Genomic DNA, 18278 nt, shown 5'->3' on the forward strand with positions numbered 1-18278 from the left:
GCTCTGCATCTATCTATATGGAAATTCCCACCCTCCTCGTGGATTCACAAAGATAGTGACCTCTGTTCCAGTGTAGAATAGTGAAGAAGCAGCCACAAGAGAGTTAGGATGCAGTCCAGTCTCTGAACCCCTACTGAGCCCCCTACCCAAAACACTCAACTACTTAGGCGTTTACTCAGGTGGGGTCAAATTCTCCCTTGAGGAATGGAATGTGCTATCTTTCATGGTATATAGCATCTGTCTGTTATGTAGCTTTTTTACAACTCATTTGAACGAGTCATTTGGAAAGTCCCACAATTCACTTTACTGAGATAAACACTAAAAGCTCTCTGGTTTAGTCTCTTGCTGTAGTCCGGCTGTTCCATCAAGAAATGTTTTGGTGCATTCTGACAATTTTCAATGGCAACCTTCTTTCAGGGAAGAAGGATTTCACCACTGCATTCGACCCAACCCTGGTCTTTACACTCATCATTATATTAGTAACTCTTCACTACATCTTCCTTCAGCCTCAAACAAAAAACAAAACAAAACCCAAACTCAAACAAAAATTAGATATTCTTTTTATGTCATTTACCCACATTCCTCTATCCTTCTGGGAGGGTCACAAGCCAAAAAGGGACGTGGAGTCAACCAAAAAAGAAAAATGTTTAGAGTCCCATGGTAGGAGAAACAAATAAAAGAATAATTCACCCCTGTAATGTAGGAACAAAGAATTAAGCTTTCTGGAGACAAGCGTAACAGTTGCCTTTTACATGTAATTGTGTAAACCTTCTGTTTTCAGGGGAGCGAAGCAACCAGCCAGCAAAAATTAGGCTCTTGAAAGACAAGTAGTAATACTTTCAGGACCCGAAACGTTGCCTTCTCCCATTCCCCTAGGACAGTACTTTTAGTGGGAGCAGGAAAATTCTATAAATAATTTTCCATCTGGAAAACCACTCTCCCTACTTTGTTCTCCTCAAATGAGCGACTCTAGATCTCATCGGCAGGGGGAGTTTTTCCCTTTAACACAGAGCAGTGAGCTTCTGCTAAAAAAAAAAGCAGTCTCTAGAACACACTCACAACAGGTGAACAAGACACAGGCACAAATCAGTGTAATGGTGAAACACGGGCTGGAACATTATTAAGCTTACAGAATATAAAGTTATGATGAAAACAAGAAATGCAGCAGCTAACTGGTCCAATGCAGAGCAAACACTTTGCCATCAAGACACTACATTACGTACGTTTCTCTGACGATCAATATTCTATATTATTGGCAAACGTCAAAGTCCCCAGCCACCTATTTCTCATTGCTGTGCCCTTCATTCCTCCAATGGGTACCTCCCACTATTTGTATATAGAGGCATACATGCTCCCAGCCCACACACTACCATGGGACCTGACTTTAATTTAATCCCATGGCTGTCAGTGGATGTTGAGCTCAACCCAAATATCCTCCCTCTGATTAGGTTTTGATTCTGATTTGGGGAAAGTGAAAAACCCAGACTGGGAAAAGGCCTTCACAATGCCAAACCGGCAATCCTCTAAACCAGAGCGCTTAAAGAAATTAGGCAGTGAGGTAGCCTGGACAACCATCCAGAAACCACACCCATCAGAGGCAAAGGTTGATGGGGGGCGATTGGAGCTGGTCAGAATGGTGCCCAATGCCAGAACAGCTGTTCTTCTGCTCTCAGAGGGGCAGAGAAGCAATCAGTGGAGCCCCTGCAGCATCCAAACTGGCCAATAAGGACACAGAGTGGGACTGCTCTTCCCTTCCCACCAGCAAGAGAGGAAGCTCAACATGCCGCCTAAAGCAGAGGGGGAAGAGAACGGGGAGCAAGGGGCAGCCCCTCCTTAAGGACACAGAGAGAGGCGTCGTCCCCTGCTGGATCAGCCAAAGGCCAATCCCAGGGAACAGGCTGGGCCTGTGATTAGCTAATTATCTCCACATATTTGTACAGGATTATTTCAGTTCTAATCCTCAGTATGCCCCAGTATGGTGAGCAAAGGCTCAAAGCAGCCTTCCTTATGCACGCTCCCTCCTCCAAGCACACAATCCCAGGCTTTGCCTGTGCTCCCATCTCCCCTAAGTGCACAGACTGCTCCTTGCTCATGGAAAAATAAGGTGTGGAGCAGGCACGACCATTGCTACCATAGCCCTCTGAACCAGCTAAGAGTTGCACCTCTTTTAGAAATATTACTACTATTTAACAGATATTGTGGTAGCGCCTAGAGGCTAATCAGGCTGGGGCCCCCTGGTGGTAGGTGCTGTGCAAACATATAGGGCACATGGCAGTGGGAATGCTTTCTCTGCACAACTGGCAGCTAGGGTTAGGGTCACAACGGCTCCCAGAATTCCAGCCGTGGCTTTGCACCCCACTGAGAGGCCATGTCTAGAAGGCACAACTTAATTCTGTTGTTCCCCTTTGACAGAAGGGGATTGCAGGGTGAGAACAAATGTTGCCTGCACACCTTCCTGACAGTGGAATTGTTTTATGCCATTCTTTGTAATACAAAATGCCACATACACTGCCACCCGAATGTCTCATTTGCCATTTGGATAGAAGGGAAATGCTTCGCTTTGTTCCACTCTTCTCACCTAAGCTCCACTTAAGACACCAATTGTATCATAAAACAGATCCTCCCGGGGATCGTATACATTTGTACCAGCAGTACACCACTATCCTAGCGTGTCTTCGCTATTCATTTACAATCTCAAAATGATGAAACTGCAAGTACATTAATTCTTTATTAATAGAAAAATGCTCACAATATCACCCTCACAGTGAAGTGTTTTGTGTATGTCTTCATGAATAAAGTAATGTGCATATTAGGAGGGTGTACTTACATTGCAAATATTTGCATCTGTTTTTAGGTTTTCTGCAGGCATTTTAAAGGCGGAGAGTGCAATTCATGCAGCTGAAACGACAATCTGGGCCCTCTCATGGATGTGTGTTTCTAGATGGTGAAATTTCAATGAGAAGATCACATTTTGTGTCACTCTGGCCCAAAAAAAGCCGTGAAAAGCAAAGACAAATGCAACTTGACATTTGGATTTATTTCAGTTCATGTGGAGCCCATATACACAGCCCTAGCACACGTTCTAGTTAAGGATCTGCACTGTTCTTATCTAAGTGAGGTTGCATTTCCCACTTTCTACAATTTTTCTCTCTCTCTAAAAGCTTACCTTAAGTCTACCTAAATCCAAGCATAAGTTGGTGCACCAAGGTACTATGAGTTGCTACAGAGAAATACTAATGCACGTTAAAGCAACATGGTCTAGTTGAAATTGACCAAACATAAAATTCAGCAGACGGAGGATTAAACCCCATTCTTTACCAACCCAGCAACACTGAGATATTGATGGGTCCCAGGAATGCAGGCTTAAAAAAAAAAAAAAGAAGAAGAAGAAGAAGAAAAGAAAAGTCATATAGCAATTACTGTGGTTTCTCAGAGGTGGTAAAACAGGGCATACTTTGGATGGAGTTTTTTTCTTGAACTCTGAATTTCCTGATTTCACAGTTTAGATCAAACACCTAATGTTTGACCTGATGGTGGGCTCTCTGACTTGGAGTCAGCTGATGTTTTCCCTGTACAAATAGCTCAGATTTGGGTTCATTATTTTAAGATCAGTTTCTTCAATATACTCTTGCTTGCATTCTTTAAGTTAGCTCAGAATTATTTGGTGGCTCCTATAATGGAAGTGCAGAGAGTGATCTGTTCACCCATCATTGTGCAGGGGATTTATAGATGTATGATAACACACGTTCTCATTAATTTCCTACTTAACAGGACAATTGACTAGAAATGGGATAACTACTCAGAGATGGGGGAGCAGAATTAACTTGATAAACAGCTATCCCTAAACCAAATCATTCCCCCACACCACAGTCAGATAAACAAACATTTTTATACCTTTCCCAGATGAGGCATATGGCTCCAACTTCCCACTGAAGAATCTGTGGCAGAGCCCAGAAATCCTGAAAGCCAGTCCCTGCTGAATTCAAATCTGGCATACTCTGGGACAAGCAGTGGTCATTAGGGGGTGCAGCCTTAGATGCCACTAAATCTAAATTTGTGTGGTCTAGGGGAAGATAGGGAGAATCTGTTAAATTGCCCACTATGATCAGACACCTCCCATCCCACCATGACATATGCGGCCCAATATTCATTGTGAAAAATTCCCCATTCCCTCTTTACCAAACTTCTCTGTCATGCCAAATAAGCAGGTGGGGAATTAGTCCCACCTGTGTGTTTGGGGACAGGGGTGTGATGCAATAAGGAAGGCGTCCGGGACTGGCAAATGTGTTTATGGAGGAAGCTAGAGAACTAGTTGATGGAGGTTTCCTGTTAAAAAGGGAGGTGGATAGGAATATGCGAGGGCAACAATAAAGAGGAAAGTGGTCTTGATCCAAGCTGTTGAACAAGCCAGAGCTCAGTTAACGAGGTGCAGCTCCCACCCCATACCCCATGGCACCGGAGCACAAGACAAACACCACATGAACATTTCAGCCTGTCCGCAGTGGGATGGGCCACCGTGTGGCGGCACATTTGGCAGCATTATCCAAACCAGCCCAGCATTCCACAAGGCAATGAAGAGCCACCAGATGGTAACAACTTGCTGTCATACTAAGAGCCTGATCCTGCCCATGAATAGTCTCTCTGAAGTCAACGGGACTTCTCACAGTAGGACTGGCCACAGCAGCAAGTGTATGTAGGACAAGCACTTAGGGTTGATTTATATCACAGCTCTTTTATTTATTTAATTCCTGACTAAGTTGATCCTGGATAAATAGCTTGTTACATTTTACGCCGTAAATCAGTACTGATTTGGACTTATTCAAGTGCAACCGCTTAGTCAAGTGTTTGGGTTTTCACATTTATACAAACACAGAATTGCTAAACCACGATTTTGTATTTAATTAAAGCACTTGCTACTATATTTCTTGGTGGTTTTGCTTTGCATGCCAAGAATCCCAAATTACATTACTCTCTAAGACAAGAAACAGTTTTATTTGCTTCTTTGACATGCCTTTGTGGTGTCTTTCTGTGGACTTTCCATAGCAGGGATTGATTGATTGGTTTAGCCGATTAATAGCTTTGTAAGTGACAATTTTTGTAATCCTGGCTTTTTATCTTTGACTAATTGCTATGTTTATAATTATTTCAAAGGAAAAATAAAAGGGGTGATCACTACTAGACAAACTCGGGATAGCAAAGTTTTAGGCTGGAACTCATTTTTATGCCTAATCTATAAACAGCTACAAAACTGTGGTTTATAAAGGAAATGGCAAAAGCCTTAATGATAGCAATGCTTCTGAATACCAATGTAACACACAGATTGGCTCTTAATTTAAATCGAAAGGATTTATACTTTTATTTTTCTGCTGCATGGGTGACACAAATGGATTCCCAGGCCCTACATGAGTACTTCCAGCCCTTCAACTGGGCCTTCCAGAAAATGACTGCTACACCAGTAGAAATTTTAACAGGCTGTAGCGTACCTGACCCTCAGCATAGCAGCTAGCCTCAACATAGCAAATGGAGCATTGAACTGGTCCCTGTTATTGGCTCTTGGTGTTACCAAAGGGCGGCAAATAGGAGCAGAGGCAGGAGACAGACAATGGTAAAGCAGAAATAATTGAGCATTTGCACCAGATGGGAACAGAGGATAAGCAAGAGACAGGGCTGGCATGCAAAGAGTCAGTGTCCTGGAGTTATGTGATGTGTTGGGAAGGGAGAGCAGCAGTAGTAGCTGAAAATCTCAGTTTCTAATGACTGTATGGTCCAGATGCCAAAACATTTGTTTCTCCTCTCTCCCTCCATGCACTTGCAATTTAAAATAAATAAACAAACAACATTAAGAGGCCATGAATGCAGTTCTATTTCAGACAAATATCGGCAAGAACAACATTAAAGACTGCAGCAGAAAGGAATTTTGCTCAACTAACAACTTTATGCATTTCACAGAAATTCACTTGGGAATGATTCTACTGAAGGAAATAAAGCAGCCAGTATTACTGACAAATATTTTGAGAAAAACAGATGTTTTCCTTTTAATTCAGTTCAAAACAAAATCTTTATGCTGCATGCTCTTGATGAAGTCTGATGTTTCTTTTAGTCTGGGAGACAAATCATGCCCACAGTTACGCCTGGACTTTAGAGGTGATGCACAGCAGAATTTTGGTCCCTTGTGTTTAAATTATTACCTCGTTAGAAGTTTCCCTTGCTAGAAGCTAGACAAGTACCATTCGCCTGCTAGCATCCATCTTTGCAGGCTGTTCCAATATTTCTATTTAAAGCTATTTGATCTACACAAAGCCCTTCTGCCAATTTCAAAAAAATACTTTAAAATGTCTCATAGTATCAGGGAAAAAACGGACATTACATGATACAAGGGTGATGTGGGCCATGGAAGTATCTAGATACAATCAAAAAGTTAACCACAGTCTTTTTACAATTACAAAATACGGTTTCATATAGAGAAAATACACAGAGATAGATCCTTCTGCCTCTGAGTCAGTGGGAAGACTCTCATTGACTTCAATTGTTCAGGATCAGGCCCATAGAGAACTTCATTTCTAGTCATTGGTCCTTATAAAGGATAAATCATTGAGCCATTGAAAAACTGGAGTTTTACAAATTTTATTCAAAGCATGTACTGGACACAATCCTGTAAACACATAGTACTAGGCATAGTACTTCAATGTGTTACCAGTATCCATGAACTGAACTAAATTTAGGTACCCCTCTTCCTCTATATTATTAAATTCTGGGTCTATGGAAAAAATAAAATGATTGAGGCTCCCCTAGAAAATCCCATCATCAATAATCCTTCTGAATCAGACTTTTAAGCCCCATCTACACTAGTAAATTCCCACTGGTGACTATCTATCTAAGGGTACGTCTACACTACCCACCGGATCGGCAGGTAGCAATCGATCTATCGGGGATCGATTTATCTTGTGTAGTGTAGACGCGATAAATTGATCTCCAATCGCTCCCCCATCGACTGCTGAACTCCAGCAGTGCGAGAGGCGGAAAAGTCGATGGGGAGCCGTGGCCGTCGATCCAGCGCCGCGAGGACGCGAAGTAAGTAATTTTAATTCGATCTAAGATACTTTGACTTCAGCTACACTATTCTTGTAGCTGAAGTTGCGTATCTTAGATTGACCCCCACCCCCCACAGTGTAGACCAGGCCTAAGGTATTCATATGGCCCCCATTGGGACAGCATTCAAGTGCCTCACAATCTTTAATGCATTTATCTTCACAACACTTCTCTGAGGTAGGGTTCTGCTATTAACCCCCGTGAGCAGATGGGGTACCAAGAGACTAAGCGACTTGCCCAACGTCACACAGGGATGTCTGTGGAGAAGACAATAGAAATCAGCAATGGGTCCATGTGAACTGATGGGGGGGGGGAAGAGTTTAACCATTAGTGTGGGTAAATTAAACAATAACATTTTAAATACTATTTGAGAAAGCATTCTAGAGATTCCACACTGCTAGCAGCAGTTCAATGGGACCACTGCTTAGTAACATGGCCAGCAACAGGTCACTTTGCTAATATAGATGTAGCTTTATGGTAACCAGGTCTTCTTGAGACTAGAAGATGTTGATGTCAGTGGCTTAAACATTAAAAAAAAAAAAACACAAACCCATGTATTATAAAGATTAACATCAAATCCCAAATTTGTCCCAATATTGAAAACAATATTGTCCCACACATAACTAAGCCCCATCTCAGCATGCCAGGGGAAAAAAATATGCTGCAAACAGAATTTTCTTCACTAGAATTTGCTGTTTCATTTCATTCTTCTCCTAAATATCACCTAGTCAGGCATGACTACTTTAAAGCAGTGCAATTCTTGAATAGTCAAATTACAGAAAAAGAGGAAAAGCTGAGTCTGTTGTTGAAAAAGCCAAGTAATTCAGATAAGGATCAGTTGCTTCCCCAGAATTTGAGCAAAATTGATTTTACTTAGGTTTGAAACTCTGATCCGGGAAGTAATATTCATTTAACAATACAAGAGGCTTAATTTGCAGGCTCTTAATAAATAATCTGGTCTCATTAAATTGATATACAATTTTTATATTAGGACTATGATATGAAGGATAATGCGCAATATGGACAAAATGCAATGGCTGCCTCCATCCTGAAATATTCAGTGAGTCAATGTATTGGTCCCAGCCTGGGGTCTGCCCTTGAATTCCCTATTTGTGTAGTGCATTCTGACTTGCAACAAACCCCAGGTGAAGATAAATACCTTTAAAGAGGCAGCTATGGGGCTGGAGAAGCATTTCCTGGGTAGGATAGGTGGGAAGGCACCTTTTTCTGGAAAACCTTGGGCTTGAAGGAGGAGAGGACAAACCTATTGGAATGTGCCTTGAAGATTGCAGGAGGAGAAGTGGCCAGCCAACTGCCCACCAGTTAGACCAAGAAAGAGGGGGATGAACAAACAGTCCCCTTCCCAAAATGTAAAGGTAGAAGACTGGTCAACATGTAGGGAAGAGTCCTGGGGCCCACCGAGCATTCACCTGGTTTCAGGTTTTAATATAAAACCTTGTAAAATTTATTAGGACAGGGTATGATCTTCTTCAATAATTCCCACTTACACTTGGATTCTTTTCTGTTCAAATACACTCCAAGTGGGGAACATACAGCCTAGTCCACTAGAAAGGTACGGTCACAGTAAACCAGATGGGGTATCGGAAATAGTTAGGACAGGCAGTAGTGGAATTCCCCACTGAACACATTAGGGCAGACTGTGGCTAGTACTGAATAGGGGACCAAGTAACCCTCCCTTTGCTTCCTAGAAATTCTAGCACCAGACACATCAAAGGGGCATAATACGACATGGCAGAAGACAGGGCGATGGCTGTGCACCCTTCTGTATGAATTGATGGCATGGAGGGGGAAAGAGGCATGCACACCGCACTTCCAGAAGGTGACGTGGAAGTTGCCTCTAAGGACCCACCCTCAGTGGCACTAAAGGCATTCTACCTGCCTTCAGCTTCATGGGCACATCATCTCCAGGGACTGACAGTGGGCCAGGACTCCCTCTTCCCCACTAAGCTTTAGATGCCAAAAGCCACCAAGGAGGCCACAATGCACATCAATGACTTCAAATCCCAGGAGTCATTTTGGAGATGCTGTATGCACAGGGTTTTATTTTTTGAGTAGAAAGCATTCACGACAAGTCTAAAAGCCTCAGCTAAACAATTGTTTCCATTTTTAAAAAACATTGGTCAAATTCATCTCTCTCTTTTTCCCCCTCCTAAAGAGACACGGAAGAAACCACTGCTTTAAATGCCTCCAGCATGCCATGTTTGTAGTTTCCTTTCAGCAATGAGCAGATTCATAAAATTGCTTGCGATAAAAAGTAATTAATCGGAGCCCCTCAGAACAGGAGGTTATGGCCCGGGGACTCACTATGAAGCCAAGTCCTTTAAATGTTAAACATTTCAGGGGCTATGGAATATTTCAGCTGCAATCCTTATCGCTCTGATTATTTCTCCAGCAGCAGCTAGATGCGACTGATAGTGAACGAAAGAGTTGTGTGCGTGGGGGGCTTATCCAGTTGAACTGGAAATTTAGGGGCAGGGACCATGCAAAACCCAAATGTTAGATTTCAGCCAGACTGACTGGCTCACTAATTTCTAAACCAGGCAAATGGGCACCGGGAATGAATATAAATTAAATTCAGACTGGACTAAAGTGACTGACAGTGGAATGGACTTCAGTGAACTAAATTAAATTCAGAGTAATAGGAAAGATATGTATGTCACCTATTCACATTCAGAGCATACAATTATAAAAGCCTTGTAAACGCTAAGAGTACGTCTACAGTACATTGGAGCTGGAGGGTACCTGCACCCCAAGCCCTGCCCTGAGCCGCCTGCCGCACCCTGCACCCTGACTCCCTGCTGTACCCCTCACCCCCTGCACCCCACACCCCAACTCCCTACCCTGAGCCCCCGCCACACCCCACACCCCTCCTGCACCCCCTGGGGGCAGGGAGGGGGCAGAGTTGGGGTGGGGATTTCAGGGAAGGGGTTGGAATAGGGGCAGGGAAGTGGTGGGAAGAGGCGGGGCAGGGGCAGGGCCTCATGGAAGGGGTGGAGTGGGGGCGGGGCCGAGGGTGGCAGGGGGGGGAGGTGTCAGTAAATGTGGCCCTCGGGCCAATATACTAGTCCTCATGTGGCCCTCGTGGTCATTTGAGTTTGAGACCCCTGCTCTACACCAACGGGAGAGAGTTCTCTCCCGCTGGCATACAAAGAACACCTCCGTGAGCGGCAGAAACGGTGTAGGGGGAGAGAAGCTCTCCCGCTGATATAGCCCTGTGTACACGAGCACTTATGATGATGTACCTTATGCAGCTCACAAGGGTGGTTTATTCACGCCGCTGAGCAACATAAATGATGCTGACATAGGCTGTAGTGTAGACATAGTCTAAGCACTTTTTTTTTTTTAAACCAATGTAAGTGTGTCCACACTAGGGGATTTATACCACTTGAACTATACCAAAATAGGTAAAGCACTGCCACTTTGGTGTATGGACAGGACATAACTTCAATGACTTAACTAGATGTGAACAACAACAAACAAAAAGGAGTTTTAAACAGTTTCACTAAAAATCCCGTTCCTTCTCAATTGCTCCGCTTTCAGCCTCCTGACTCTTGTGAGAACCACACATGGCAGACACTCGTCGTGAAACTTATTGCACTTCTGGGAGGTGTTCACATGCTACGGAGTGCAGGCTGTGTAAGAACCTAAATAGACTAGAACTGTTATGTCATCATTCCACTAGTTCCCCAGGCATCAGAGTCTTCACAGTGCAGACAATGCCTGAATTTTTAATGTAAAAACCCAGATGTTTAAAAAAAGAAGCGCAATTCAACCTTTCAGACTTTATAAAGCAGCATAAAAAAGGGCACCAGACCAAATTTGTTAATTTACTTTTGCAAGTCACCTTTCAATGACACGGCCCACTATTACCAGCACCCCACTTGCTACCCACGCCTCCTGCTCTCTGAGACTAAAAGGTTATCACCCCAATACACCTGACCCCCACTAACCCAGGGATCAAACCCCTATGGTTGCTCCTGAACTCAGCCTCCAGGGTAGCAGTGCATCTCAGTGCCGCCAACCCCTCCGGATAGATGTTCTCACCAGTTTAAGTTAACATTAATTATTAACAAAGCAGAGGAAAAAGATACCAGCACAGTAATTGTCCTCTGCTACACTGCAGCTTGGAGATGGTTCAGTTTTAGCCTAAGGAAAAATACTTTAACCATCCTATTTTAGACATTACCATGCATCAGTGATCATGACTGTAAGTTTATTATCCTGAAAACAAAAACAACAGACAAAAATATATATGATTACATCCAAACAACTCATAATAAAAGAGGAAGGAGCAGCATTTCTAAGGGAGCCACTGGCTTTACAGATCACATCAGCTAATGCCCCATATTAAGCTACGGCATTTGCAATGGGGTGCCATATACAATATTTACAGCCCTATTGGGGAAAACTATTTAAAGCCTAATTAGTATGAAATGTTTAGAATGCAAATGCTTTTCATTTAGACATAAAACAAAATGCCATGACATTTCTTCCATCCATTTATCATAAACATGTTAATTACTGTGTAACAAATAATTCCTGCTGGAATCTGTGTGTTTGGAGGAAGTCAGAGAGCTGAGTCAGGCAAATGAGATGAGCCACAAAGTAGCAGTTAATATCTTATGACATACTGATAATAAAACAAGGACTCTGTTAAAGCTTTTGTTGTCAAATTAAGGCTCAGCTATTTCCATTGGAATAACTCAATTATAAGTAGTCATTATCCATTTAACTTTATTCAAACCAGGAATGCCTGGAGCACTTTTATTTTGATACATGTATTCATAACATATACATTTGTGGGCCAGGTATTACAAAGCTTAGCATGTAAATGCTGTATTTAGCATCTCACTGTTTTTAAGTAACCTTGAATAGGCTTCATTTATTACCACTGAATCTTATTAACGTTGGCTGAAATTCATTCCTGTCCTGAGGTCCAGCACAAGGCCTATTGGACCACATCAATCCTTTGGGGTAAATCCTCCGCTGGTGTAAATTGTCAGAGCTCCAGGGAAGTCAACTGCAAACTACACCAGTTGATAATCTACCCCCTGGAGCTAAGTAGAATTTGTGTTGGTCGTCACAGAGGTACATTTCATCTTTTGAGAGTCACTTGAAAAAAAAAAAAAAAACTTTTTCCCCCCTGAATCCCCAAAAATCTTGGCAGGCCAAAATCTACATGCCTTTCTCACACAAACAGTCCCACTGAGCCTGAAGAGGAATTGCTGAATACTGTTGACAAGATGGTGGTAACTGGCAGAAAAGCTTTGCTTGGCTAGATAGTGTGAAACAGTACATATGCCAATCCATCAAACACGTTAATATAAGCAACATGAACCCATTTTGGGGCTGAACTATTGTGGAATACTTCACCCAGATGGAAAGAAAGAGGTAAACATTTTATGTTGCAGACACAGAGTGTTAGGAAGTAAAATTAAATGAAAACTGGAAAACTACCAATTTTGCATGCTTGAGTATATATAAGAATAACATAAGCACAAAGTGGAATTTTATGTAGCAGATTTTCCCCCCCAATTATACAAATTAATTAGATATATTTGTTTCTCTATGATAAACAGCAGCATGTATTTGAGTGTACAATTCCAAAGGTGTAAAGAAGACACTTTAACTATTGGCAAACACAATATTTGCACTTTTTTCTCTTTCCTACAGTTGACAAAATGCTCTACAACTGACATAACACCTGGCAATGTTACATGGCACACATTTTACATATGATGTGTATATATGTTTACATATATATTTAAATAACATATTGAGGGCCAATTCTCCTCCAAGTCAATGGAAGTTTTGCCATGACTGCAGTGGGAGCTCAACAGGAGACTCTAAAGGATAAAACCAGGGTTCATTATATACATATTTTTATTCAACTCAACTAGACTGACTGTATAAATATAATTTCATATTTATTTAAAGATGACATCTGTTATTGAAATTAAATGACAGCTACTCCATTGGCTTAGCTGGCAATAACTTTGAACTCTTCTAAACAGACCTTCTGCTCCATCCCTGTTGTCCACCTACACAATATGCAGCACAATTCATCAACAGCAAATTGTCATAAATACTCCTCCAAAGTAGCAGACTAATGATATTATTTAGTAAGATGAAAAGTAGAGAGAAATATTTGGAAAACACTGTAAATCAAAATGAGTTCCCATAGGCAAAGCGTCGAAATCTAAATGCTCAGCTCACAGACCGATCATCAAAATCCTACAGTTTTGGTAGCAGGGGGAAAAAAAGAACTTTAACTATGTAAACACCTGGTAGCATTTCTCTATTACTTTATGACTTATGGTATTCCTGGATTTGTCCATGTGACGTTTCTGTATAGTTATCCTTCAAATTAAAAATAATAAAGTTTAAAAAAAATTCTGCTAATTGATGCCAGGGTCAGCCAGGTGAATTCCTGCACAGCGGAACTAAGACAACTAGGCTGAAAAACCAAACTGATTGCCAGACCATGGAGAGATAAAAGGGTTATATAACTGAAGCGAAATGCTCAGTTCCAGATGATGAAGCCAGAAAGAGAACTACAGCAATCCTGTATCTCTAATGAATCCAAATGGTAGAGCTAGTGTCAGCTATTTGGGCGGGGGAGGGAAGGGGGAGAGAGAGAGAGATAGAACAGGACATAATTCCCACCATACTGGGAAAAGACCACAAAAGTGAGAAAATAAACTTGTGAGAAAGTTTACAATCTATTCAGTATAAAACATTGAACTTCAGTGTGCTGCTTAGCCCTTTTCAATGTATTGTGATTACAAAACTCCTATATCGCATCTGTTAGAGATTACCAGTGTACAGCGGTGTCGTATTTTGTCTTAAAATATTGCCACAGCAGTAAAACAAGGATACATTTCCTGTATCATGCAAATATAAAGTTTAATTATTTTTAACTTGAAAGGGAAATAGATCAATACACAGGATAATCTATTGTCATTTGGATTATGAAGATGTCTTAGAGTTTACAATCACAAAAGTGGTTATAATCCTGCAATTACTATCAAGCTAATCGGTAGTTTCTTCCTGCTTGTGTTTTCATGTTGTCAGTGGGGCAGTAATGAAAATGAATGCCACATTTGTGAACAGAATGTCTGTAGGCTTGTTTACCACATTTCCAACAACAACGTCTGCTTTATCATGCATTTCAAAGTAGGGATAATTTAAGGATCTTTGAATTTCATACAGAAAAATACTCTGTAAAAAACAAATCTAAAGCTCCTGCAACATGATGGGGGAGTGGGAGATTAAGATGTGAAATGGATGACGTCACGTACTATATTCCAATAATTCACTTGAGTCAGACAATATGTGGACATGGAATGATTCATCTAATTCACAAACTACTACTCTCAGGTAAATCACTTCATGCTTCATCCTCCTACAAACATTCTATGGATTTCACCAGCAAAACCAGAAAATTCTGGCCTTTTGCCTCTCAGATCTCTAAGCGCCTCTCCCCCACAAAGGAAAAAAAAAAGAATGAGCATAACAGATTTTCACTGCAGCATCTAGGAATCGTTTCATTCCACTTACCTTTGAGTAACTTCTGCCCTTCCACGATATTTGGCGAAACCAAAGCTGTGTAATCTTCTTCTGAAAAGCCAGGCTTGCAAGTGGGTCTGACTGTAAGATCCCCATTGTGCGCCTGCAGAGAACAACCAAAGGGAAACAAACAACATGACTTGTGTTTGTTATGATATTGTTGTTCAGGTGTTGAGGTGCAGGGGAACCTGAACAACAAAGCAATGTGCAATAAAAGATGGATCCGGTGAACGTGACAAGGAGTCTGTAGGAGTGGATCCAGACCATATTAGAACAATTAAACTGGACAGAAAATAGTGGCATGAAATACAATAAGGAATCGTTATTCATAGGAAGCCTGGTTTACTGGATATGATTAAAAGGGGTGGAGAGGAGGCTCAGCAATTCATCAATGACAACAGTGCTCCTATAGTGCAGGCATCCTATGCCCTGATCTTGCAACCTTAAAAATCAGTGGGAGTTTTGCTATCCTTAAGGAGGATCGGGGCCCCACACTATGGGACTGGAATGTGATTAAAAATAATTCAGTGAGAACTGGGAAGAGGAGCACCCGTCTGAATTTGACAACTACCCTGCCCACCGACTCCACCCCATCCCCGGAAAGTCTCTTGAAGTTCCAGTTAAGCCTCAGTGCGCGGCTGCTTTGCATTTGAGACGTTAAGCACCGGACACCTCGCCTAGCAAATCAGGGCAGAACTGCTGAGCAATAACCACCTGGCAGGGAGCGAGGGTGCACGCAAGCCTGAAACACAAGCACATGCACACGAAGGTTAATCGAGAACAGCCCCCCTAAGGATGACCCCACACCTGCTGCCCCGAGCCAAGGCAGCCTATTAGCATCGCCCAGCCCCAAACCTGCCTGCCTTAAAGGGAAAGCGCCGCCTGAAAACTTGGCTGCTGCAAGCAACTTTCTCTTTCCTTCGCTCTGACTGGGCTCCAGATGCGACGCTCCCCGCATTACCCCGAACCTAAGGCGGGGAAGGGGGCGATGTCATGCTCTCGGATTCCTGGATAACTGCCCCTGCTCAGTTTCGGCCAAAGCACCAAGCACCGGCCGGGACAACTCCCCCATAAAGCTCCTTGTCTGCAAATAAATGCGGGTGGCAAGGGATGGTCTGAAGCTCTGGGACAAAGAGAAGATCTCTCCCGAGCATTAGCTAATGGATACAGATTCCACATGGAAAGAACCCAGTGGGCGCTAGGCTCTCACTGATCAGGGCTAAAGACCAACTAATCAGATACCCAGGGAACGTGTCACTTTTAACTCAGGAAGGGTTTGCATCCAAACACAGCCACACAAGCCCACGCAGACAGAGCCCCTCAAGCCAGGAAATGAGATCAGCTCCACTCAGGTGGATTTTAAAATAATTATGAACTGAGAGAAAGCTGCATTTAAAAAGAGGAGGAGGAAAAACACCCGGCTTGTCCTTTCAGATGAGCTTACTAAGCAGAAAGAAAAGCCAATGTAATCTCTGCTAGAAATCACGCTTGGGAGACAGATGCCAGCTCTTGTATGAGAAGTGCAAGAAAGCAGCAGCTCTGTGGACTCTGACGGTCTCCGGCAAGATGTTGCAATTAGGAAACATTTCAAAGGGGCTGACTGAAGGGAAGAAAATAGCTTTTGAATTTAAAACCGCCCAGTTGTTAGAAGTGTGCCCGCTAGTGCCGCTGCAGTGGGGGGGAGTATGTCAGTGTCCTCCCCTCCTCTCCGGGCTGATAACTGGGACATGATGGACATTTCCCACAGATTAAACTTGGCACACTGGGGCTCAGCCTGAAAAAATACACAATGCCACTGGTTTCTAGGACAAGCCCTACCCAAAACAACAACATTTTCCAGGCAACATGCTAAGAATGCATCCACGTGATTGATAGATGGTTTATATATTATATAAGCTGCGGGGGGGGGGGTCGTTTGTTCTGTCTATTTGATCGGATTGCATCAAGAATTTGAAAACAAACTTTTCAAGCCACTAGCCCGTAGGACACACCAGGCCCAGTTAAAATATACCGTAAGTGATACAGCCGAAATAGGGAGGTTATAAAAATCGCTGCCGTGCAGGCAAAGGAACTACTTATGAGGATTTGTACTCCACGTTCAGCACAATTCACCACAACATTCAATTCGGAAGACTCCATTACAGAGTCTACTGCAAATGTGCATTCAAAATACGATAGAGTACCCCGATAAGTGAGCTCTCTATTGCAGATGCGGCGTGCAGAACGAAGACTACAGCGACGATCATGATAGTAACGCATACACAAGCCACGAAAGTTGATCGTAGGAAATGCATATTAAATCGTGTACAAGTTTTGTCAACCCCCCCAGCAGCTCCACTGACAGGAGCCCTTTAATGACATCGAATGGGAGATGTGAAATTAAGCGAAGTACGCCATAAAAATGGCACACAGCAAATGCTATAAGGCAACGGACATCAATCTACCGAAGCTACGGAACTCAGAAGTTAAAGGATGCTGCTCCATGGTTAGCCCGCCCTGCTGTGCCTGGTCCTCTCTCTGCCGCTGATCACTGCGTGGCTTTTACTCTCTCAGGAGTCGCTGCAACACCTAGGCACACACCGTGAGGGGGAAATGCTGGGGCTCAAATCCCCATTTGAGCCTCAGCTCTGAAGTTCCTGCATTTGGTCGCCTTAGAACAGCCTCCCTCTTAGTGCAAAATTAAAGCAAGCCCCCACCCCCGGAGAAGAATTGGCTGCACCGAGCTGTAATTGATGGGGATCTTCGTCTCGGCCGGCCCGAGGGGTACCGTGTTACCCCTTTGCCAGACAGACGCCCCCCCCCCCCCTTTGGTTTCCATGCAGTCTCTCCGTACAGGAGGTTTTGTTCGCCAGTGCCTATGAATGGCTCGGGAGAGAGCCGTGTGAATGCGTGTGTGTGTGTGTTCGCTCCGGCATGAGACACACAGACCTGACATTGTTGCACACACTCTCTGCAACAAGCGAGGAAATAACGCGCGGGCTGCCACTTGCTCCAAACATGAGATGAACCACACACACACACACACACACACACACACACACACAGAGACGTGTGGGATTCTCTAGCTGCAGGCAGCTCTGTGCCTGGATCGCCAGACGCGCATCTCCCCAGCTGTATGCAGATAGATCCGTGTGTGTGTAAGGATCTATGTTCCAAGGCTCCCCCCGCCCCCCCATGGCAGAAGGAGGCGAGCCCACCCCGGGGCGAGCCCCCGCTTCCCAGCTGCATCCTCTGGGCCACTCGGCGGCGTGGGAGCCGGGCACCCAACTTACCCTCGCCGAGCCACAGAAGGGAAGCAGCAGCAGAAGTAGCATTCCGGAGCCAATTGTCATTTCCCCGGCTGCGCTCGGACTCCGGGCTGGCACTCCTCCTCGCCGCTTGCCCAGCGCCCGGGCTGCCTCCCTCCAGCCAGCCTGGGCAGTCCCAGCGCCCCTGCTTTGCTTCCCCCGCCCCCGAAAGCAACTCGCCGGCTCCCAGTCCCCCCCTTCCGCTCGCCCGCTCTGAACTGCAGGTGAAGCGCGCTCGGTGCAGCTCTGGCGAGTCCCCGCCTCCCAAGCCCGGCCCACACGGCTCGGAGGGACAGGCAGCCTTAAAGGAGC

General features: G+C 43.8%; 1 protein-coding gene across 2 annotated transcripts in view; it reads right to left on the reverse strand.

The window, feature by feature from the left end:
- The window catches only part of CDH4 (cadherin 4), a 650110-nt gene extending 632099 nt beyond the window's left edge, over positions 1-18011 (reverse strand). For both annotated transcript variants that reach the window (XM_065414321.1, XM_065414320.1), the window contains exons 1-2: positions 17952-18011; positions 14671-14782 (exon numbers count right to left, since the gene is read on the reverse strand). In XM_065414321.1, coding sequence (XP_065270393.1) covers positions 14671-14782; positions 17952-18011 — 172 coding nt within the window. The remainder of the gene's footprint in view (positions 1-14670; positions 14783-17951) is intronic.
- Positions 18012-18278: the final 267 nt, after the last annotated feature.

Source organism: Emys orbicularis, chromosome 12, assembly GCF_028017835.1.
Source record: "Emys orbicularis isolate rEmyOrb1 chromosome 12, rEmyOrb1.hap1, whole genome shotgun sequence".
In the NCBI taxonomy this organism is placed as follows: domain Eukaryota; kingdom Metazoa; phylum Chordata; order Testudines; family Emydidae; genus Emys; species Emys orbicularis.